At 34.4% G+C, this 25,085-nt stretch overlaps 1 protein-coding gene across 3 annotated transcripts; it reads left to right on the top strand.

Moving 5' to 3' along the window:
- The first annotated feature begins 11,120 nt into the window (after positions 1 to 11,120).
- LOC144345979 (uncharacterized) lies at positions 11,121 to 24,871 on the top strand. Of its 3 annotated transcripts, XM_085503576.1 has the most exons (17): positions 11,121 to 11,271; positions 11,608 to 11,734; positions 12,011 to 12,078; positions 12,794 to 12,901; positions 13,441 to 13,542; positions 14,702 to 14,818; positions 15,160 to 15,268; positions 17,173 to 17,303; positions 17,883 to 18,069; positions 19,199 to 19,327; positions 19,562 to 19,748; positions 20,550 to 20,662; positions 20,892 to 21,023; positions 21,115 to 21,354; positions 22,049 to 22,198; positions 22,338 to 22,475; positions 22,917 to 24,871. In XM_085503576.1, the coding sequence occupies exons 2-17, from the start codon at positions 11,671 to 11,673 to the stop codon at positions 23,336 to 23,338; spliced, it is 2,397 nt and encodes a 798-aa protein (XP_085359702.1). In that variant the 5' UTR covers positions 11,121 to 11,271; positions 11,608 to 11,670; the 3' UTR covers positions 23,339 to 24,871. The 3 variants fall into 3 exon arrangements, with proteins under 3 accessions (XP_085359702.1, XP_085359704.1, XP_085359703.1); XM_085503578.1 differs by lacking the exon at positions 22,049 to 22,198; XM_085503577.1 differs by lacking the exon at positions 11,121 to 11,271 and having other exon boundaries at positions 11,567 to 11,734.
- Positions 24,872 to 25,085: the final 214 nt, after the last annotated feature.

Below are 25,085 nucleotides of genomic sequence, written 5' to 3'. Positions count from 1 at the left end.
TTAATTATTCATTTGCAAACGGGTTATTTTACCAAACATGGCTCAAAATATATTGTAATAATACCTGAAAATAGATTTAGATGTCCAATAACAATGTTTGGACCCGTACACAAATCCTCCAAGTGCCCCCATCAGGGGGTAGAAAGTAATGCACACTTCAATGAATACATTTTTGTATCTCAAATAACGTATTTACGCTGTTTTGGAACACGGAAAAATGAGGGTGCAGTGACTCCGCTGATCGCCACGAACGTGGAAAGGGCTTGAAGAGTAAAATGAGTAATGGCCATGATATAGGTCCGCTGTGTACATAATTTATAGATGACGAACTTTAGTATATATAACATATAAAGGTTGTTTATTTTCCAATATTAAATTTAGGAGAGACATATTCTGAAGGAGTAAACGGGCGGTAATGAACCTTTCAGTACTGTTTTTAGAAACGCTCAAAGGAGTAAGAAATGTGTTGAGCTATAATTGATTTTAATTCTCGACTTTTAAGCAATGGCCGTGAATAATTACGGATTATCAAAGACGTACAAAAAGGAATGCAGTTTAATAATGGTTAACACATTGAACGTAATGGATTTTTGATGCATAATTTTGTATTTTGACCGTATTCCAAATCAAGCCTTTCCACTGACACTAAACTGGATTCATCCTCAACATTTACACATTAGTTATACATCAGTCAAGTTTTGTTTCAAAATGGGTCTGTTTACTATACAGTTTCCATTATTTTTCATAACCAGTTACAACAACTCTTATGTTATGATAATATATGAACTCTAACAGTGAGAGTCATTTAGAGATAAAACATGGTAATGACGTCATTGCCAAATTGTGAGCCTCAAATATATTTTGAGATATGTACAAAAATACAGCAGATTTTACAATAAGTTGGTTTGTTAACACAATAGACCATTTTCCGTTCACTGCGAGATCCCGCGTTAAGCGTGAAATCGTAAGTACAAACAAGACTAACAAAGGTCATAGCGTCGCAGTGGACACAAATATCGCTTGGGATTCGACAAACGGGAAGTATTTTGGATGATATTTCTCCACACAATAATTAATGTGCTGTACACATTTTGTGGTGGTCATCTAAGATGATGTAGGGGGTATCTAAGCGCAATATTCCCTTGTAAAAGATCTTTCTTGCGTTGCCGTGCGCTACGAAATAAAAAAAATCGAGTTCAAAATCAAATCGTTCGATTTTTGTGGCAGACGTTCGGCGTGCGTCTTTCACGAAACTTCGCAATCTCCGTTTTACTCGAAACGCCATTGCCCGTAGAGGGCGGTGATGAACATGTCGTGTCGTTTACTTGATTCTAGAAAACGCCATGCATTTTAACGCGTATTTAATATTAGATATAGAACTAGAGATATAATTCTTAAGTCAAGCATAGTTTTGCGTTATATAATCTACAAAGCATTCGTAAATTATATAGTGTATAACCAGTCGGACGGGCGATACTACCAGGGACTACTTTGCTCCAATATGGGAGTGAAAGTAAACAGGGATGGGGGAATGTCTAGGATTACATAAACTTTATAACAGTGATGTGAACCTTTTAAAATTATAAATTTTGCGTTTTAATCAAAAAGTTTATAAATAAGTGCATCTCCGCTTTCCCATTTATTATACATTTTTATATTTTAACTTATTATATTTTGTGAGTTTTTATTTTGTTGTCCTTTTTATAAACATACTATGACAATATTATTCTTTCAGCTGGATGATAATTTCATTTTAAAACACCAGTTAGCAGGTTATACTTTTCAAATTAATATACATAATAAGTATAATTTACATAATTAATTGTTTTCTGTTCAATTATGTTTGTTTCTAAACTAGACAAAAACTGGGATACCTAATAACAGATTACCGGAGTATAGGTGAATGTTATACAATGCGTTGATAGCAAAACCATTATTTTCACTAAACGTGATTTGATATCAGGTCATTTACGCAAATCCAGACATACCTTCTTTACTACACCACAATTTATACATAGCGATCACGTCAACGTAGCACCTAATACAAAATAATCTTGTGATTACCACACTTAGTACACGCAAATCTTGAAAACGTAATACTTTGTAAATTTACTGCACATGTACCTTGCCAAGTGCAAGTTTTCAAACCAAAGTGAGACTTCTCTAATATTTAAAATGGTAAAGCAACGTGGGGGTTGAATACAAATGTCACGTGTCATGTAATTACTTAATATTGAATAAATGACAGCACATACAATGTAATCTTCTTGTTTAATTACAGGAATGTAGCAGCGTAGCCTTTTCAAAACAACTCTTTCATTTCTTTCATTGTAGCGTGTACTAGTGCGAAACCCTGCCTGTCATGTGGTATGCATAAACTGTATTTTTACAAATTGGAAAGTATTTAATACCAAACTACTATGTCGCAGCGTGGGGGATAGTTCCATATTTATTAAGTGTTGAACATACCATATTATCTTACATTACAGTGTTCATTAAATTGTTCATCTTCAACCTTCAATTGGCTTGTTTTTTTTACCTTGCTGGAAAAATGTATGTCGTCGCTGTTATTGTTGTCATCATCGTCGTTGCTGTTTCAACATATGCTATTCCATTCATTCAATCTTGAATTATATTAAACAGTTTGGGATCCTGATCATGAAGTTTTTATTGAAATTTTGATGCGTGTTCTGTCATATTTCAAGATAATAGTTAAATTTCAATAAAAGTTATTCAATTGTTATCTTATCTTCTCCAAACCTCGGAAATCAGTGTTCAATTCTGGTTGAAATAGCAAGTGCAATTTTCAAGATATTGGGAAAAATTGCCTGAAATGTGTTACACATAGAAACAAGTCGACAGAATAATAACATTTATACTGCTGTATATGTAATGTTAATGGAGGAACACATTGGCTAGTATTTTCTTGCTAAATTTTGCTTCGATGTGTTGCTGTACTATATATATATATATATATCATGTTATATTACTCTACAAGGTACAGTCAGATTAATGTAGTATATGTTGTATTAATTGAAGAACATAAATATTAAATATTTATAGCTAGAATTTGTTGGCAAAATGTTTGGATATGCTATTGCATTGTTTTCAAAATTGTATACTTAATTTTGCCATGCAGAGAAAAGATAGTGCATTGTTAGTTTGTATCTATCCATTCATTTGAGCAAGGTTACAATAGTTACGCTATGATTTACCCCAATTATCTAGGTGGAAAATAAATTCAATAGGAACCTCGTATTTACATATTACACCTGACATTACTTTTGTGTCATAATTGCTCACATTTTTCAGACTGTCCCGTGAATGGCAGGCCACGATAGAACACATGACTTCCCGTTTGAACGTAGGGGAATTCCATGATGTCAAAGGTCATATAACCGCATGCTTGCTCAACACTGCTTCAATAGTGGACGAATTGTTTGTTTCTGGTGAGTGTAATCGACTGAATCGCACAGTTTCGCTAAAGCCGGTCATTCATAACTGGCCCACGAACCCGTGCGTGATCGGTGATCGTGTTAGGAAAAGCTGTATTTCACTGCAGTTAAATTTTGACTTGTACTATAGCTAATCTGTGTCGACAAAATCCAGGGTAGGGTTATATACTAGTATACTAGAAATAAAGACAGGGTAATAATAATAATAATAATAATAATAATAATAATAATAATAATAATAATAATAATAATAATAATAATAATAATAATAATAATAACTTTATTGCATCCTTAGAATTACAAATGTTCTATTGGTTTACAGCAATAAATATATATTCCACACTTGGAATCGCTGTACACCAAACGAATACGGTTGGTTTATGAATAAACTCGCACACTACACTCACCAAAAAGGCAATCCACTTGACTATCAGACTCTTATTTATCCGTTTGTAATAATTTGCCAATAAATTCGCAAAAAATGACATTTCTGGCGTTATCGAGCGTCGCGAGGTGAAAAACACAACTACTTCCTGACAAGCTCGGCCCATCGAACGCTCATTGGTGGAAAGGGCTCGGATCAAAAGGTTACACTGTCGCTCACTGTAGTGATTTGTACACACTATTGATATGCTAATTAATGTACACCTGGTATGCCAGTACATCTGGCATGCGCTGCTATAAAAGAAAGGTAATTCAATAAAATGTGGTCAGTATTCTATAAGCCTTGGTCGTGTTTGTGTCTTGTCATTGTGTGCGTGCTTTTGCTACGGGTCCACCCCAGAATACCACATTGGCGACGAGGATAAACAATACTGAACAGGGAGAGAAGGCGCTGCACTTAGAGTGAATGTTTTCTTCAGGTTGTTACACAGTGAGTACTATTACGCCAGTCTACACGTGCTAGCCATTTAGAAGTCGTCAGAATGGCAGTTGAAGCTGGTTTTATATTTTCGCAAATTGCTCCTTTAGATGTGCATACAGATTCTACAACATTGGCTCCACGATGGAAGCGCTGGTTGTCCCGTTTCGAAAACAGTTGCATTGCTTGGAAAATTACAGACCCAGATCAGAAAAAGGCCGTGCTGTTGGACAGAGGTGGTGAAGATCTATTTGACATTTCCGAAACTCTTGTTATGCCTACTGCACATGAATATGACGACAATTATAAAAAGATAATAAAGGCATTCGATGATTATTTCACACCTAAAAAGAACACTGAATTTGAAATTTTTCAATTTCGTCGTGCCGTACAACATGATACGGAAAGTATTGATCAGTTCGTTGCACGACTTCGAAAATTGATCAACAATTGTGGCATTTCTGACCAAGCAGTGAGGGATGAAGAAATAAAACATCAGATTGTCCAAGGAGGTAAAAATAAAAGAGTTCGCAGAAAAGCTCTCCAGGAAGAACTAACTCTTGACAAAATTATTTCCCTAGCAAAATCACTTGAGATATCAGAACGCGAAGCGCATGGAATTGAACATCCACAATTACCAGACTCCGTGAACAAAACTTTTCAATATGCAGCAAATCAGAAACGTCCTACGAAATCAAGGCGCAATACAAGAAGTCGGCGAACTAAAGATTCATCACAACGTTCATCAAGCTGTTTCCATTGTGGCGGACATTATCCACACCGAAATATCTGTCCTGCAAAGGGTAAGCAGTGTAATTACTGTCACGAAGTCGGACATTTTATTTCTTGTTGTCGTAAATTGAAAAGCAAGAACAAAACACGAAGATCCAAGCCTAAGGTTTCCAACATTAACGATGTACATGATCATGATATTTCAGATAGTAGCAGCAGTGATAATGATTTCTTGTTTAATATTCATGTTTATGAGAAATATGGAGGAAAACTCCCTTTTGCGAAGTTAAGTATCAACCATGTGTCTTTAGATTTAATGATAGATTCAGGGGCAACTTGTAATGTTCTTAATATTAATGATTATCAGTTGATTAGCGATACTGTGGTACTTGAACCAACTAGTAAAGATTTATTTACATATGGAAAACGTCAAAGAGTTGATGTATTGGGTACTGTTAAAACCAAAATTGACATGGGGAATCGATTTGAAAACTTGGAATTCGTTGTTGTCAATACAAAAGACTCGTCATTTCTGGGATATTCTTCCGCAAGTCTGCTTGGTTTTATTCAAATTAACCCATACAATGATACGGTTTCCTTTGTTAATAAGAATGTCATTGAACATAATTCAACACCTGCATATAAATCGAAAATTGATGATCTAGCTTTGCCAAATTGTCCAGAGTCAGTAAAATCAATAATACGCGATAACGCAAATGTTTTTACGGGAATGGGAAAATATAATGTTAAGCAAATTAAACTTCATGTTGACCCAACTGTTAAACCAATTTGTCAAAGTCACAGGCGTGTTCCATACCATCTGCACAAGAAAGTAGAAACAGAACTGAAATCACTTGAAGAGTCTGACATACTGGAAAAAGTTGAAGGACCAACACCTTGGGTAAGTCCGATTGTCATTGTTCCTAAACCCGGTACTGATTGTGTACGAATTTGTGGTGATTATAGAGCTCCTAACTTGGCTATACAGAGAGAACGTCACGTGACTCCCACTGTACAAGAGATACGTACAAAACTTCATGGTTCCACCGTTTTTAGTAAATTAGATGCGAATAAACATTATCTCCAATTTGAACTTGATAAAGAATCACGTAACATTACGACAATCAGTACACATGTTGGGCTTAGACGATACAAACGACTTCCCTTTGGTATTAATTCGGCAGCTGAAATTTGCCAGAATGAAATGTCATTGGCCTTGCAAAATATTCCAGGTGTAGAAACTATTTCAGATGATATCATTATTCATGGCAACGATCAAAATTCGCACGACAAAGCGCTACGTAGCTGCCTGTCTCGTTTAATGGCTTGTGGCTTGACTCTGGGTTTATCAAAATGCAAATTTTCGGTTCCCGAAATAGTCTTCTTTGGATTTAAGTTTAATAAAAATGGGATGAGTTGCGATGAGAAACGAATCAAAACTATCCGCGAGTTGAAACGTCCGGAAAATGCCTCCGAGGTACGTTCATTTTTGGGAATGTTGGGTTTGCCTTCCATGATGGTGCCCCAATTTAGTACTATATCTGAGCCAATTAGACGTCTTACAAAGACGGGTGTACAATTTGTTTGGGGTGATATTCAAGAAACTTCGTTTAATGCCATTAAAAACGCTATCTGCTCTGACATTTCTTTAGGATATTTTGACATAAATAAGGAGACTACTTTGACTGTAGACGCAAGCCCTGTTGGTATTGGCGCTATTCTACGTCAAGGTAACACCCTTATTAGTTGTGCCAGTAGAGCACTAACTGACACTGAAACTCGCTATAGTCAGCTAGAAAGAGAAGCGTTGGCAATATTTTGGGGTTTAGATTACCATCGTTTGTATCTCGACGGTTCACCAACATTTGTAGTGCAAACCGATCACAAACCACTCGTTAGAATATTTAATCGTCAACAATTGCATAAAATGTCGGCACGAATTGAAAGATGGGTGATAAAATCTCAAAGATTTAGTTTCGATGTTCAATATATACAGGGCGACAAAAATCCCAGTGATTACATGTCGCGCCATCCGAATCATTCTAAGCTACATAACCTAACTAAAGCAAATAACTATATTTCTTTTGTGCAGCAACATGCCAAACCTCGTGCCGTTAGTTTAGCGGAAATACAGCTAGCAACCCAAAATGATCCAACATTAATGTTTGTTGTGCAGTGTTTAAAATATATTTGGCACAAGAACCTCAATGAAAATGTGAATAAAGATGCTCTGAATGTATATAAACAAATTAAGGATGAATTATGTTTCGCAGACGGAATACTTCTAAGAGGTACTAAAATTGTAGTCCCGTCTTCACTACAGCATCATATTATTTTGACTGCACATGAAGGTCATTTAGGGTCATCCAAAACAAAGGCCCTTGTAAGAGAGAAAATTTGGTTCCCTGCAATGGATTCTCTCGTTGAATCTGCAGTGTCTAATTGTTATGCATGTCAACTTAATATTGACACCAAGGTCAAAGAACCATTAAAACCAACGAAACTACCTAAAGCGGTATGGTCATCTCTTGCAACGGATATGTATGGCCCTCTGCCGTCCGGTGAATATTTAATTGTAGTTATAGACGAGTATTCGCGGTTTCCAGAAGTTGAAATTACGAGCTCTACAAGTTCGGCAGCGGTTATACCAAAGCTTGATCGCATTTTCACTTCTTATGGATACCCCGATAAACTTAAAAGTGACAACGGACCTCCGTTTAATTCAAAAGAATTCAAGACATATTCAAAGGTTTCTGGTTTTAAACATCAGAAAATCACTCCCGAATTCGCTAGAGCGAATGGGTTGGCAGAAAACTTTATGAAAAACTTGGGTAAAATAATTCGTTGCTCATTAGTAGAACGAAAAAATTGGAAAACTGAAATCCGAAATTTTTTGTTGAACTACCGTTCGACTCCCCATCCGTCAACTGGGAAAAGTCCAGCAGAAGTTATTTTCAATCGAAAAATTAAAAATAAACTTCCTTCTTTTGATCTCGATACGAAATTATCTAAAGGTGATCAGAGTATAATGTTAAGACATAATCGTAGCATGAAAAAAAATAAAATGTTTCACGATAAACATACTAGAGTGAAGCAAACATCATTTCCTGATGGGGAGAGAGTGTTTGTGAAAAATACGAAACGAACAAAATATGAACCAAGGTACAAGAAAGATATATTCCGTGTTGTGCGTTCCAAAGGTAGTATGGTGACAGCCAGCAACGCACATAATAAACAAATTACACGAGATAAATCCTTCTTTAAAAGTTACCATGGTCCAAATGTAGATAATGTTGATATGGATGAGTATAACGAAGATGAAGAGTTAGAAAGAATTATGAAAACAATGCACCAAATATTGAAGTGCAAGATGCACAGATTACGCAACAAAACACACAGCAAGCACGACCACTTAGAAGGTCAACACGAATAAGAAAACCAAATATTAGACCAGATTATTTATATTATTAGATTACTTATTAAATTTATAGATAAAATAAATAAAAACAATTGTTCTAATCCAAAAAAAAGTTGAATAATAAATAAAAGTAAAAAAAAAAAAGTATATATTTAGACAAGTATTGTATGTACTAACAATTGTAATTTGTATTTGTAAAAGCATAGTTGTTCATGTATTGCATATAAACAATTGAATACTGGTTAATCATAATTTGTTATAGAGCTTACTATTTAAAGGTGAAGAGAGGTGTAGTGATTTGTACACACTATTGATATGCTAATTAATGTACACCTGGTATGCCAGTACATCTGGCATGCGCTGCTATAAAAGAAAGGTAATTCAATAAAATGTGGTCAGTATTCTATAAGCCTTGGTCGTGTTTGTGTCTTGTCATTGTGTGCGTGCTTTTGCTACGGGTCCACCCCAGAATACCACACTCACCTCACCGGGGGATATCACCCTGTATAATCAAAGGGTGGCTCGTTTCGTTGACAGTGGTTGGTGCTTTCTCCGCTTCGTCGCAAGTCTGGCACCTCGCCATTGATACTTAATAATGTCAATGTCATTGCATTTTTCGCCCAGGTCAATTTCACCAACATATTGATTTTCGGCGCCTTTATTGTCAAGCTGCAAATCTTCTTGTATGCTCATTTCATCCATTATTATGCCACCAGTTAATCCACATTCCGGTACACGTCGTTGTTTAGCTGTGTCGTACATCCACCTAAACACATCTGGGTTGAATCCAGGCCTTTGATTGATGACATTTTTATACATCATTAACAACCTCGTGGACGACAGAATCAAGTACTTGTTGTCAATGATATCCTGGTAACCTTGTGGACTCCTGCACTAAAGTTGAATTTCTGTCCTGTACCATCTACGTTCTTTGGGTTGCACTTTACTATTATTGATTATTGAAGTCAATAACGAAAGCATGTTTGAATCACCTATCGGTGCTATTATGTTTAACACATCCCTTACATTCATTTCTGAAACAACACATTTCTTTCTATCGGGGCTAGGCTTATGTAAATTGTCTTTCGTTTTTTGGCTAGTAGCTCTTCTGATAGCAGAACTTTGCTGACAGCTTCGACAAATGAATGTTGCGATTTCACATATGTGAAGTGATTCTTTATATCCATCCCTATTGTGGCACCGTGTTATACCTCTGTATATTTCTGAAAAGAAAATACACATCGTACTCAACTATATACTGAAATGCAGTCAGATTATTATGACAGGGACCAAGAAAAGTTTTGAAAGCCTCAATCACTTGGAAAAATATACTGCGAGTAATAATTGCGTGTAATAAACTGTATAATAATTAGCCACTGAAATTCTTGTTTAAATAACGAAATACCCGATTGTGGTTTCGCATTGGAATTGTGCACGAAGAAGGATGGGCAAATCAACGCGCGATTTTTGAATTAGCTACGAAGGCTTGCAAAAATGTCTTTCCGACGATAATTTCAAGATAAACTCATAATATTTCAATTTCACGAGGGACCGGACACCTTACAATCAGTTTATTTTGTGTATGGCTATGCAATGGCATTTTCTCTTTCCATATAAAAGTGCTGAATTTGGAACCCCATCTGGTAGCACATATGTGTATATCTTTTCAACGGGGTACCCCCTAGAGGCAAAACAAATCCAGTGATTGTTAACGACTCAGTCACGTTGTAATTAGAGTTTGACTGGAAACACAAGCTAAGATAACTATGGTGATTGTGACCGGTCGTAAGCGTGAACAGTCTCACCGTTTTATCTACATTTTTCACACACCTTTAACGTGTTTTTTTTCACTTTACGGTATATATTCTGTCTTATTATTTCAAATCACAGCCAATGGTTGTCTATTGCGGTTATCTGCCATTAAAATGGGAAATAATGATATAGTACAATACTAATAAAAGAAATCCTAGTATATAACAACACACAACAAAAGGGGACATTTAATAGGATTTTACAGAAACAGAGCATTGATTAGGTCCTAGTCTATGTACCTTATTACTGACAATCTTGTCGCTCCCAGTGGTGGCCGCGAATGACGTAGAATACGCTTTGTAAACTGACCCACACACAATACAATCACTCTCATTTGCATTTCTCAAGTTTGACAAAATCCTGTATATACACATACATGTAAAAACGGAATTTAAAAAGGAGACGAACTAGCTTGCAGTGTACTGTGTATATACTGTGTAGATTGATGTATACTTATGGTGAAAAATAAATTCCACTTTATTCACATTAACGATTACAGTCATATTCGATCATCTATTCATTATAAGATACATGTAATAGCGATTTAAACGTGTTTCACAAGTGCTGTTTTAACTTTAAAGCAATCGGTACAAACGCGAGACCGTGCTCGATGAAATGCTACTTTAAGAGTGGCACCCCCTGTAAGATTGAGATTGGTGTAAAATAGTTGACGGTATATGCGATAGTACCTACCAATAACTATAAAATGCCATCTTCCAGTTTTCACAAGCGATGAAACAACCTTTTCTTCCGGATTTTGGCCCCCGTGACCGCTATTGTATTTGAAATCAGTGTGACCTTTTGACCAGAGCCCTTGCCACCAATGAGCGTTCGATGGGCGGAGCTTGTCAGGGAGTAGTTGTGTTTTTAACGTCGCGACGCTCGATAACGCCAGAAATTGTAATTTTCCGCGAATTTACTGGCAAATTATTACACACGTATGACAAAATTGGATAAATAAGAGTCTGATAGTCAAGTGGATTGCCTTTTTGGTGAGTGTAGTGTGGGAGTTTATTCATAAACCAGCTGTATTTGTTTGGTGTACAGCGATTCCAAGTGTGGACGTTTCATACCCTGTCTTTATTTCTAGTATACTAGTATATAACCCTACCGAAGCCTATCTCCTTTAACCATGAATCCTGTTGCAAGCGCCCGTTGCTAGGTTACGTGTAGAGTCGAATTTTGTTCATTTATTCAATTCCACTTTCACGATACATCATTGAGTTCTAGGTAGCGCTAGCTCACCTGACTGTATGTCGACTTCCGTGTAACACGACTAGTTTAACAATGACATCATAAGCAATTTCGTTACATCACACGTCATATAGTGAATATTCAGACAGACGACAACAGTGTACAGCCCTGGTACAGCTTAATTCTGATTCAACAAAATGATTATCACATCTCATCCATGGTCAATGTACATCTTACTGGGATTACTGCTGACACTCCAAGGTAAGCTGGTATATCTTGTCGTTGTCGTCGACTGTATGTTGACCCCTGTGACCTTTCACCTATGAATCACCCCGGTATTTCACATAAAGAGATGAATACACATACTTCCAGAATATCTAAACTTGTCTGTGATCACTTGAACTTATACTAATAAATTGTCGCTCTAATATTGTACTGATATATGCAATAATTGATCTGAGTCCATTTGTTTTGGAATTGGAACAAAGATGCTTCCATTATTTTTCACTGTCACTTTACCTGAATTATCCGGAACAGAAACCACGCTGCAAAGTCATGAAGAAACCGGAAGTATGGACAAAGTATTCAAATTGAATATATTGGAGGTATGAAAGCTGTTTTTGTTTGTATTAACCGTGCATGCAATAACCCGCGTGATTAAAGATATCTGTACAGTAAATACTGCCAGTGTACTAAATGTAAATGTAATTTAAGTAAAGCAATGACTGCAACTGCAAGGATAAGGACCCCGAACAAAGTCAATATGCAGATTTATTGATCCAAAGATAGCATTATTGACCGAGATCATCTTGAAACACATTTAATAAAAACTATATTCAAATTGCATCTTCAGTACTTTACAACTATAATTTTCATAAATTTATTGTTGTATTTAAAACTTGTTAAAGATTGACAACTATGTAATGGTTGAATTTTGATTAATTTTATCCCAATTGTTAATTGCATACACTTCCATTGTACTACTCAATTGATACATAATTGTTCTTATAGCAAAATTAGGACACACAACGTGATATATCTTACTGACTAAATAGTGTTTACATAAAGGTAGCATAAACATAACGTTTAAACCCATATGGAACCACTAATATCATTTTGAATATTTTTTGCATAAATTAACAAATATGAACAAATTGATAATAAATCAATTGGTGTAGAATAATTGTAATTGATATAAAATCCAAATATTCTGAAAAATATCATAATGAAAATATATAGCGATGTCCCTACCCTGGTCGTCCAAATACCTAATGGTTCGTTCTCAGATAGTTTTCCATTATGCGCTTGTTTTATTAACAGAATATTACTGTTGGCGAGATTGTATTTGTATTGAACCATTCAAGCTGGCTGCATGAGACATACACACTACCCAGTGATGTATACTTTTACATCTACGAAGGAAACAAAGTAAGATTGTATTACTTCGTTACTTCAATGTACCCATATCTATTTCAAGCTTGCCACCAGATTGTAAACTATTTCAGACGACGCACTGTGTATACAAAATACAAAAGCGATCAATTGTTAATATTAATGTGTATTTAAACTTGAACCATGCAATAATATTTTAATATACTTTATCTTGCGGTGAACAACATTTGACACTGGCAAGAACGTTTCTGAAACTGAATTAGGTACCATCCAAATAGGTAAAGTTAATTGCGAAATGGTATTCTTTAAACTGAACAACGTATAGTGAACAGTGATTTGTCGCCAATTTCACGACACCATGAAACAGTTAATACAATCGTTTGATTTGTATCGTGGGTGTCTTACGGACAAATAGACAGTCGATACAGTATGCAAATTGTTATGTGTTAACGCACTATGGGATTCCTAAAACTGTGTTGACAATGCCTTCTTTCAGCAGCAACATTACCATGAATTCACTTCAATAATTTAATAATACTTGTTCAAACTAACCCAATAATTTCTTTAACTTGCAGCATGATCGTTTTGCGGTAGACAACCTAACAGGGCACATATCAGTTGCAGGGTATATCGATTATGATATAGAACCCCGGTTCCGAATAAAAGTACGATGTCAGGTAAACAGAGCGACTGGTTTATTTATTTATTTATTTATTTATTTATTTATTTATTTATTTATTTATTTATTTATTTATTTATTTATTTATTTATTTATTTATTTATTTATTTATTTATTTATTTATTTATTTATTTATTTATTTATTTATTTATTTATTTATTTATTTATTTATTTATTTATTTATTTATTTATTTATTTATTTATTTATTTATTTATTTATTTATTTATTTATTTATTTATTTATTTATTTATTTATTTATTTATTTATTTATTTATTTATTTATTTATTTATTTATTTATTTATTTATTTATTTATTTATTTATTTATTTATTTATTTATTTATTTATTTATTTATTTATTTATTTATTTATTTATTTATTCATTCATTCATTCATTCATTCATTCATTCATTCATTCATTCATTCATTCATTCATTCATTCATTCATTCATTCATTCATTCATTCATTCATTCATTCATTCATTCATTCATTCATTCATTCATTCATTCATTCATTCATTCATTCATTCATTCATTCATTCATTCATTCATTCATTCATTCATTCATTCATTCATTCATTCATTCATTCATTCATTCATTCATTCATTCATTCATTCATTCATTCATTCATTCATTTATTCATTTATTTATTTATTTATTTATTTATTTATTTATTTATTTATTTATTTATTTATTTATTTATTTGATCGTTGCTGTGGTTACGTCAAGTACAGGATTAAGCTTAGAATGCCGACATGTTCACCAAACGTATATATGTATATATGTGCCGTGTGCGAACCAGTCTGTCAAGGCGACATAATCGCTCGTATTTGTCACACTAAAACGTATTAACTACAGAATAAATAAGCGGTGAACTGGAAGTCCTGGAAATATTTTATAACCACCAGAATGGGTTTAATCACACTTTATCTTTATTGTATATTAACACCGTATACAAACGCACATATATAGAGTTCCATGTTCTTATATAGCATGTAGAAAACACTAATGCTTATATGAAATTCACTGTATTACAAATATGACGCTAATTACACTGAATGTATCTCACTTTACACATTTCATTGAACTGTAGTTATTTACTGGAAACATCATTGTAAGAAGTGTTAAGGATTATTTGTTTTTGTTTTCTGACAAGAATTGTGAGCACAGCTACAAGATTAATATAAATGTTGAGGATGTCTCATCATGGCCACCTGTATATAACGAGACATGTGCTATGTCATCCCGTTCATCAAGCATAAGAGACAGCTGGGTTAGTGAATTTTTTTCCTAAAGGATGACAGAATTAAACGTAATTCAACTAGATTTATTTTAGGCGATACTTATTTTTTGAAACGCTTTCATATCTAACGAAATGTGTAAAATGAAAATAAAAACAGTAATAATTGGAAGTGGAGATGACTTTTTATAGTATAATAAAGCGGATTTTATCAACATTTTAGCCACTTTGAATAATCAAAGGTTGAATCTAGCTACTTTTGCTATTTTTTGACATCTACTCAGCGTTTTGGGAATATTCTAATATCTTTTTATGATATAAAACATTATCCCATACACAAAAAGCATATTAATAATACATATTTTTCTCTGCAGAAAATACCTTTAAGAATTTACCTTGACAAAGAAAAAACGCCATTCGAAAAATATATCAGGCCGGATCAACAAGCATCGATTGTCGAGGGTTATATGAATAATTCTGAATGTAAGTTTTGTCTAATTATGTTGTTTATCAGTCATGGTTTAATATTTGGTTTTCAAACAACAATTTTATTATCTTCTACTCGATCTTTACATTGGATCCCAACGATTATACATTTTTTTAACGTAGATTACTCTGACAACTGTTCCATACGAAATCTTTAGGGAGCCCTCATCATTTACTATACATAGATTATCACAAATATGAGTGGAATGCAATCATTCATATATTGAACGACCAGTATGGGTGTGCGCGTGCCTATGTTTAAGAAAACTCAAATTGAATCGCTACCCTATATATAGTAGCGTATCAATCTAACCACATTTTAACTTATTACAATTTAATCACATGTTCATATATGTGTGTGTTCATGCATGGCGTAACTTATACTGTTTCACATGTACGACTGTGTATGTGTGTGTGGTAACAACGTTGTAACGACTTTACACCTTAACTTTACACCGACTTTAGGTCAAGTTTTCGTTGCTTAGGTTCAGTAAAGGGGACAGGTATGGTTAAATTTGATGTAATTGTACCATACCTTCACTCGTTACTAAATCTAAGCTTCGCAAACATTTCTATGTTATATCACAGGATGTTCAACTTTTATTTAATTATACTTAATTAAAACACAATTCTATGTTGTATTGCATTTTAATTGAGTTTAATTAAACTCCAATTGAAACGCAACCGTATATAAAAACGGTTTTAATCGAGTTCAATACGCAATTATTTTAAGAGTTAATTAAAATATATTAAAAGGTAATCCAATGTGTGTCGTTACAACGACGGTAAAACCTGTACGTGTGTGTGTATGGTGGGGATGGTGGTTGTGGGATGGTGAACGATGGGTGACGTTAGGTTGTGTGTGTTGGTGTGGTTGGATTGGTAATTTACATTAATAGTTAGTTCAACTTATTAATACGTTTTACGTAGCTTAGGGTAAGTAAAGAGTAATATATGGTACAGTGTATATCAATATAATTGTACCATGCAACTAACCCTAAGCTTCGAAAACATTTCTATGTTAAGACACGGATGTATAATGTTATTTCTACTTTTTTTGAAATTTTATTTAAGTAAACTTGAATTAAAACGCAATCATGTATAGAATTGCAGTATAATTCAGTTTACCTAAACTATATAAAATTGCGTTTTAATAACGCAACTATATTAAAAGTTAATTCAACTATAGTAAAAGTTAATACAGTGAAGTGCTATGAACAGTTAGCACTACAAGTATGTCTGTGGAGATGGTGGTGTGTGGGTTAAGTCGTGTGTGTTGGGATGGTGGGGGTTAAGGTTAAGAGACAACAGGTTACAGTGTAATTATGAGTATTCATGTGTATATGCATGTATTTTCACAATATAACTACTAGGGAAATAGGAATACAAATGAAGCATATGTGTACCCTAATACTTACACTGTAAGGTGTAGCTCTGAATGTTGATATGAATATTGAATATATCTAGCGCAGGTTGGCATCTGCTCTCAGTTGTGAGTGCTATCTAGATTTTTCCGAGCTGATATATTTTTTCACCAGTTTTAATGCCCATGATTGCACTATATTGTATATACGTATATATTTTATTAAATTAATTTACTAACGTGCGTTTGTGTGATTATTTGTCTATCACATTTCAAAATACAATACCCTAAAAAACCGTCCCAGATTTAAACACTGTGTACCTTGTTTGTAACATTTCATGGAAGGGCGGAAGAAAAATGATCACCAATACCAGCTCTCAGTACTAGGTCTACCAATGTCAGCCAATTTGCAACAATGTTTGGTAACTTTTGTTGGAGACCCATACACGTATCATCATAAAAAATATAGAATTTACATAATATCATATAATTTCCGAATCTTATGCAGAAATAACCGATTCGATTTTTGCATCCACAGGTACAATTGCAGTATTTTTTGAATTTCTCGACAAATATATTAAAAGATTGTACAATATATCTGAACTTAATGTACGATTCGATGGTTTGGATTCAATTGCGTCATTTACGCTCCACACTTACGAACACAAGGTAACGTATTTCAACATATAGGAATAATCTGCTATACACTTAGAGCTGCATAATATTAACAGTCAGAAACCAAGGCAGTTTAAATATCAACTTGCAAGGGCTATTATTACAATTCTAAATTTGGCATTTCTGTGGACATTGAATAAAACGAATTTGAAAGATAATTTGAATTCATTAACCATACACGTGTTTATATGTTTATATGTAATTTACAATGCAATATAAACGTGTTTAAAACTAAAAAAAGAAACATGTTTAAAAGTGCCTTGTGCAAAACGATGATAAATGTATTAAATTGCGTTTTTATTTGTATTGACTTGGTTTAGTATGACAGTCGTACAGAAATATGTGTCACTTATTGTTCTACATAGCGTAGCATACTTTCATGCAAAGACATTATCACACTGTTTTGTGGTCAGAAATAGTTAATTAAGATATTCATCCGTTGTACTGTCTTGCTGACAATTTTACTGGGTCACATAGAAACGTGTTTAAACACGTTTGTGGGTATTATGCCGTTCACGAATGCTTTTTTCCACATTGCATAACAGGTTTTATATATAACACCTTTCACTCTAGAAAGATTTCCCTGCAGAAGCAGTAATAAACCCATTGTGGTTTGACCACCCACCTCAGTACCATTACAGTTTAGCCCAAGTATTGTTCAATGGTATAAATACAAAACCAGTTGAGACAGAAGGATTTTGCATACTATCGTTCAAAGGACAAGTCATATATTCCAGACAAATAGAAATAGAATTTGTAGGTAAGAAAATGGTTCCCATATACATTTTGTTTTATCCTGCCATATTGAATAATTTCATATATAAGAAAAAGATTATAAAAACGCATTTTGAGGTTGTTTAGAATGATATGAAAATAATATAGGATATAGGCATTTCAAGGCATTCATATGTTATAGACAGGAACACGGTAAAACAATTTAAAAACTATGTTCGAGTTTAAAAAAAATAAATCAGGATACATAGTGACATACACAGTAATATTGTATTTGTGGTTACTAGATATTAACACTGATCTGTTAGATCGTGTAATACCGTAATACAGTCAATTACACAGGAATTAATCAAAATCAAGATACAATTTAACCATTTATTTCTGGACGATAGGAAATTAACTATCCAGTCTGTCTAAAACTAAATTACAGAAAGTATGACAGCAGTCAACTTCGTACTCACTTGTGTGATACCTAATTATATAGGTCAAAGTTAACCTCATTCGTAAGATGATCATACTCCTACACCATGGTAGTGATTGGGTGAAATGTAATCTATCAAGACGATCAATACCGTAATATTTATTAAAAATGGCTCGTAATTACTGAAACTATTTTGCCATGGAGATCAATGTTAAAGTGAGGTGAATACACCTAGTGCAACATGTTAAAATGCATATAAATGGTGACTAACATAAGAATACTTATTCAAGTAAACGGAATATAATAGACAGTAATTTTCTGACATCTATAAAGTAACAATGAATCAAACGAAGTAAAAATTAGCGTCCTTTCTAAGCATTTAAACAATACAAAATAACACAAACTAAAACATGCCTGAATAGTCAGCGATAGTATTAAATAGTTATTGAATATGTGAATTAGTGAAATTATTATAATAATACATGTGTATGGAACACATGTATTATTACAATAATGGTAACTCTTGATTCCGTACAGTTGACAGTAGAACGAACTCAAATGTTCCCAACACTTGAACTGTTACATTTGTGATAACCTACAGCTACTCAACAACATATGGGGAAGTTAAAGTCATTGCAGATAAATGACAAGTCACATGAGGATATTTCATAGTTTTTTGCAAGCACAGTGACGTACAATGCTGCAGTATTCAACAATATTTATTGTTTATTTTTAGGTTGTCCAATAAATACATTTGGATTCAAATGTAATCATGATTGTGTCTGTCAAAATGGGGCAAGTTGTCATCCCTTCAATGGGGCCTGCAAATGCTTAGATGGATGGTATGGACCAGCCTGTGATATTCGTGAGTAATGTACTTGACATGTGTGCTGGTTTCTGCTGCTTGGACCTATGACAAAATGTCAGTGAAGTTTTTGTAAATGAAATGTGGAAAATAAATATTTGTATTTGTAGCTTCCTGTCTACATTTTACCATCGTCCACAAACCAAAAACACAATTTTACAGTTAGGTTTATATGACTAAATATAATCAGATTATATAAGCGTTTAGCCATCTCTCTTTTCATTGCTATTTCAGCAAGACCATCGATTGTAGTACATCCAAAACAAAAACATGTAAACTATGGCGAGTACATGTCGGTGCAATGCAAGACATACCATATAAGTACATTTCCTAACTCTACTCCAGCATGGAGCTTAAATGGAAACTACATTAACGAGATGTCATTCAACAATGCATTCGCAATTAAGGACACATCGTCTGTGTAAGTTAAACACAATTTATGTACATAATTATTTGCTCAATGTGTGTTTAAACATACAAGAGCCACATGGGTACAGTATATTTTGCATTTCTGTGAACTGTTACAAGTCATTGTAAATGATCCCTTCAATGTACATTTAACACTACATAACATATTTGGACGCATAACAAACAGAATGTTTGGCGATATCGTTTTTGTGTGTGCAAATTTGTAATCGTTTCCCTGTTTTACAAATATTGATTTGTAGCTACAAAACGTACATTTCACCACAAAAATATTCAATCAAATCGAAGCGCTTTAAATAACGGTTGTTCTTGAAGCAGTTATTCTAACACTCGTTTATCATATATTATACAATGATGGATAACTAAATCAATTTGAAATATTAGTCATATTTATATTTTTCATAGTCATATTTAACTTATTTCACCAGCAGACCGTTTAAGCGTATGGTATTGTATATTTTAGCCACTCTTGTTACAGCGACGTTTTAAATACAAATATGTTCTAATATCATTGTAAATTATGACCCATTTAATTTGTCCTTGTATATTACTTATTTTGTAGAACAAAGTATTTTTTATCACAGCAATGTTATGTTTTTTATTGCCCAATTTGTAGTGTACAGCATGTATGATAATTCCCATCCTAAATTTGAGAGAACTCCGCGGGACACCATTACCTTTGGTATCTTGCGTACGTAGAATCAATTCGCCACCACCGATATTTGATGTATAGGAGTCCTATAAAAATGTCCCAGAATGCATAGCATACTCTAACCGATTGTGTACGTTCCTGCAGTGAAAGTTATTTGGGAATCAAACGTGGTTTTGATGACATTGCCGGAATATATGAATGCAAAGCTGTGGATATATTTGAAGATATTTATACAGACACAGTAAATATTACAATAGGTTGGTTTAATGAGTTCAAACCATTACATTACATTACTATACATTCATGTCATTAGCACGCCACACCACATGTGGATTCAGTGTTGTGAATAGTCAATATATGTTCAGCTGAGACTAAACAATGTTACTATGAGCTTTCCAATACACGACGAAATATTTCCAAATATTGTAAATCCTGTCCAATCTATGTCACGAGTGAGTTATATTTGGATATTTTAATTATCGACAGGTTGTAGTCCTGGTACATTTGGTCCAGCTTGTGAATATCAGTGCAATTGTCACAACAAAGGATTTTCGAAATGTGATCGGTACACGGGCTGTGTATGTAAATATGGCTGGTCAGGAATCCAATGCGAAACAGGTATGATCATGTTTTAACGAATTATAAAATCATACTTCTGATTTCAATACAGAAATATTCACATTAACATATTTTAACATGTTATTTCTAGATATATTGCCGCCAACTATACATCATTGCCCGTCCAATGAAACATTTACTCAAAGCGCGAGAAACAGTCGTGTGATTTCGTGGACACCACCAACTGCTATCGATAACTCTGGAATCGTACACATGACAAGCACCTACAACCCCGGGGATACATTTAATGTAGGTATAACTACAGTGACGTACAGTGCAATGGACCCATGGAATAACAGTGCAACATGCGACTTTGACGTTGAAATACTTAGTGAGTAAAATCTATGAATTATCACAATAAGCTATTTGGTATCGCTACGCTATGATTATAATATTATTGCAATAATATACAAATGTTCACCCAAACGGAAGTGGACATACGGCTTCAGCGACCCGAGGAGCTCATTGTCAACCGAGGTGAAGTCGAGGTTGACAATGGGCTCTGAAGGTCTCTAAAACTGTATGTCCACCGCTGTTGGGGAACATTTATATTATTACAGCGAATAAATGTTAAAATAGAAAGTGTAGCACTCAATCATGGCAACCTTCCAAGTCGTAGATCTGGACATATATATACAAAACACACAAAAACACATAAGAAAATCAAACAAAGCGGTACCGTCTCCTAGCAAAGTCCACGACTCTCAGATTCTTCAGAAATACGTACTGCTCAATCGCAGATTGCATGTCTCAAGTGCGACTAAAAAATCATGCGAAATAGCTTCACAATCCTTCAAATTCACAAGTAATAAAAACAAACCTGGCAACCTAATTATTTCGTCAATATTCTCTCGTATTGTCTTTCCTTGACAAGTTGGCGTAAATCACGTAAATTCAGGATGAAGTTACTTGGATGTAGGTAGACACAGGATTGTCTACCTGTAATGCGCGAATCTGATTGGCTGCCATGGTCATGGTCATGATGTATAATAATAAAACGTCCGCATCTGTCTATGTCCCATTAGGTATACACACCTCAAAAGAACCATTAATTATTGGTATATGTCTAACTGCCTTACTCATTGCTGTCCCTGTCTGCATTTACATCGGGTATCGATACAGACTGAAAATCCACCTGACATTACTCAAATACATAGAGGAAGTAGAAATTGACGGTAAGGCAGCATCGAGTGCACAATAATTGAATACAAAAACACCTAACCTTTAAATAAATTAAAAAAATTACCCAAATTATCACTGTTATGAAGTTTAACTAAAACAGGTCTAGGTCACAGCATATTTGTTCTTTTTCAGAAAATAAAGAGTATGATGCATTTGTTGCGTATAGCAGCCTCGATGAGGATTTTGTTGCCGATCATCTAGTAAAACAACTGGAAGAAAAATATGGTTATAAGCTTTCCATTTATCAGAGAGATTCTGTATGTGGACGAGGTATTTAGAATATATTGCTTGTAACATACACGAAAAAACAATTTATTATTTTCAATACTCAATGGTGACCTTTGAGGACTTTCAATTAATATTGAGCTTATATTAGACGGTTTATTATTGCGCCATTATTCAACAAAAACCAAACCAAACTTCACTTCGACTGAGCTATTGGATTTCCGATGAAGTTACTGAAAACACAGGTGTTAGAAAGGTTAAGCCAATGTCAAATGTGAACTTGCAATGCAATCGATTGCCGAAACTTTCAATTTTACTGTTTCCTTCATGGTATAAGTCGTTAATCGCATCTCGTTGATAAAACACTATGGCATAGACAGTTGTAATCGCACTCCAACTCGTGCGATATATAGTCTGGTAAACGCATGTTTTGAATAACCTGGATATATCTATATATACTAAACTGTTGTTTAATTACTTTCACAGCCATCACTCATAATATATCGACTGCCTTAAAGACATGTAGATGTGTAATACTTCTGATTACTAAACATTTTGTGGAAAGTACTTGGTGCAAGTACGAGGCAAAGGAAGCATTTTCCAAAACAATAGATCTACAACTGAGATTAATTCCGATAGTGATGGAAGATATCGCGTCATTACGTCCTCTACCAAACTCCTTAGAAAATATTGTACAACAAATAATTTACATCGAGTGGCCAGTTAGCAACGCGGAAAAGGACGTTCTTCAATTTTGGAGTGATTTAGATAAAGCGCTTAAGAAAAAGATGGGTTCAAATAAAGCCGCTATAATGACGAAGATAATGCGACAATTCACCTGTTTTAAAATGCACCAGAAATATCAGCTTGTACCACTTGAGGAAGATATCGAATTGCACACCGTGTAAAAAGACTATTCATTGCGAGGACACAAAGAAGATGTTTTGAAATTCAATAAATTACCTGGACGTCTACCATAATAGAAGTTATTGTGATTTAAACAAGTGTTTTATCTCAAGCAAAGACCTGAGACTCGAAGTCCCACTGACTAATTGAGAAAAGTAGGTCAGGGGACGTAACATGGGAAACCTTCAAAGAAAACCTTTCCTCTGGACTTCTAAGACAGACAATTTCAGGAAGAGGTGGTCCTTGATAACAGAAATTGTTGATTCATTCTAAAGCTGTATTATCATTTTGATTGTATGATAGTAATTGTCGTCTGTTACACAATAACCAAACCAGCATCGCCCAATTTTGCCCTGAAAGAAGATGTGTGCTACCTACCGGTCAGGTAGTCATAACACCCGACACGGGCTAGGCACAAGCTGGAATCATCATCCCACTGCATGGTGTATTATTCCATGACATGCACATCTGTGGAAGTATACTATGGTTTATTGAAGTTTAGTTAGTGATCCAAGTATGAGCTGCCGAACTGAGACATATACCTTGCAAAATAGAAATTATTGCGAACTGTGCTACAAAGACCCAACTTTGCTGTATCTGCTTCGATAATGTATTCCCAGACACATCGGCATCGGCAACTGAATATGGGGGATCCCTGGTTTCGTCGAAACATGGAACTATATATTTATAGTGACAAGACGAAAGTCAACACGGCACGCTGACGAACACATTTCTCCCCTCTGAGTAGTTTGCGATAGTGTCTCGCTGCTATTCTTTGCAAGAAATGTCATGGTAGTCTAAACGCTCAAGCACTTTTATAATACATTCGGCAAGATTTGTTTGTATCATGATATCAAAAACTGCCTAGCAAGACAGAGTTTTGGTACCTGACTGGAATAATTTACAACAAAAGCCACAATGTTTCGTAAACATACACTGCAAACCAACCAACAGTTCAGCTGTATGAATTTTTATTAACTTTAGTGTCAGATTTCAACACGCCAGATCATACCATTATCATAAAGGGGTGCAAGTTTGTCACTTCCCGCATCACCTTAACTCCTCAATCAGAAATATTTATACAACCCACACAATTACATGTACTCATGATTATAAGAATAGATGTTTTAGTTTCAAGTAATCTATCGGAGAAAATTTATCAATTTTATACAGAAAAGGTTCCAATTATATGCTGGTCTGGTGAAACTTGTTCATTAGAGGAGTGCTTTATTTAATTCAAGTTTTGTATGAACATGGTGAATGTATGACCTTATCAAATTCTGAATTTGACATGAGCAGCCTGTATCACCGAGCAGTTCCCTTAGTGAAATACATGAGAATACAACGAGAGATACTGGAATGAAGAACCATGGACAATTTAAATGTCCCGGAATAAGTACATGTACATGTGTGAAGGGTTGGCAAGCAGCGCCTTACCATTTTCAAGTTGGCAGACACATTAATTTTATTCACTACATACTTCAGCATTATAATTAACACTGTAAAACAAAGGAGAATATATTTATACTCTTTTACTGCTGTTTATAAGTTCATTCACCTGAACAGCTCGCCAGGTTTGCAACATAAACAATATGATACCCTGAGTAAAAACAGTTAGTGACCATACCAAAATAGTAGCAACTTTGAGGGCAGTACATATTACACAAAGGCAGAATTTAAAAATATTAATTCCACATACACATATTGTCATTTTCAATTAGTTGTGCAGTAAAATAGACAACACTCCTT

The sequence above is a fragment of the Saccoglossus kowalevskii genome, chromosome 9 (genome assembly GCF_978046115.1).
Source record: "Saccoglossus kowalevskii chromosome 9, keSacKowa6.1, whole genome shotgun sequence".
Classification (NCBI taxonomy): domain Eukaryota; kingdom Metazoa; phylum Hemichordata; class Enteropneusta; family Harrimaniidae; genus Saccoglossus; species Saccoglossus kowalevskii.
Note: the sequence above shows the minus strand (reverse complement) of the source record. Positions and strands in the feature narration are given on the sequence as shown.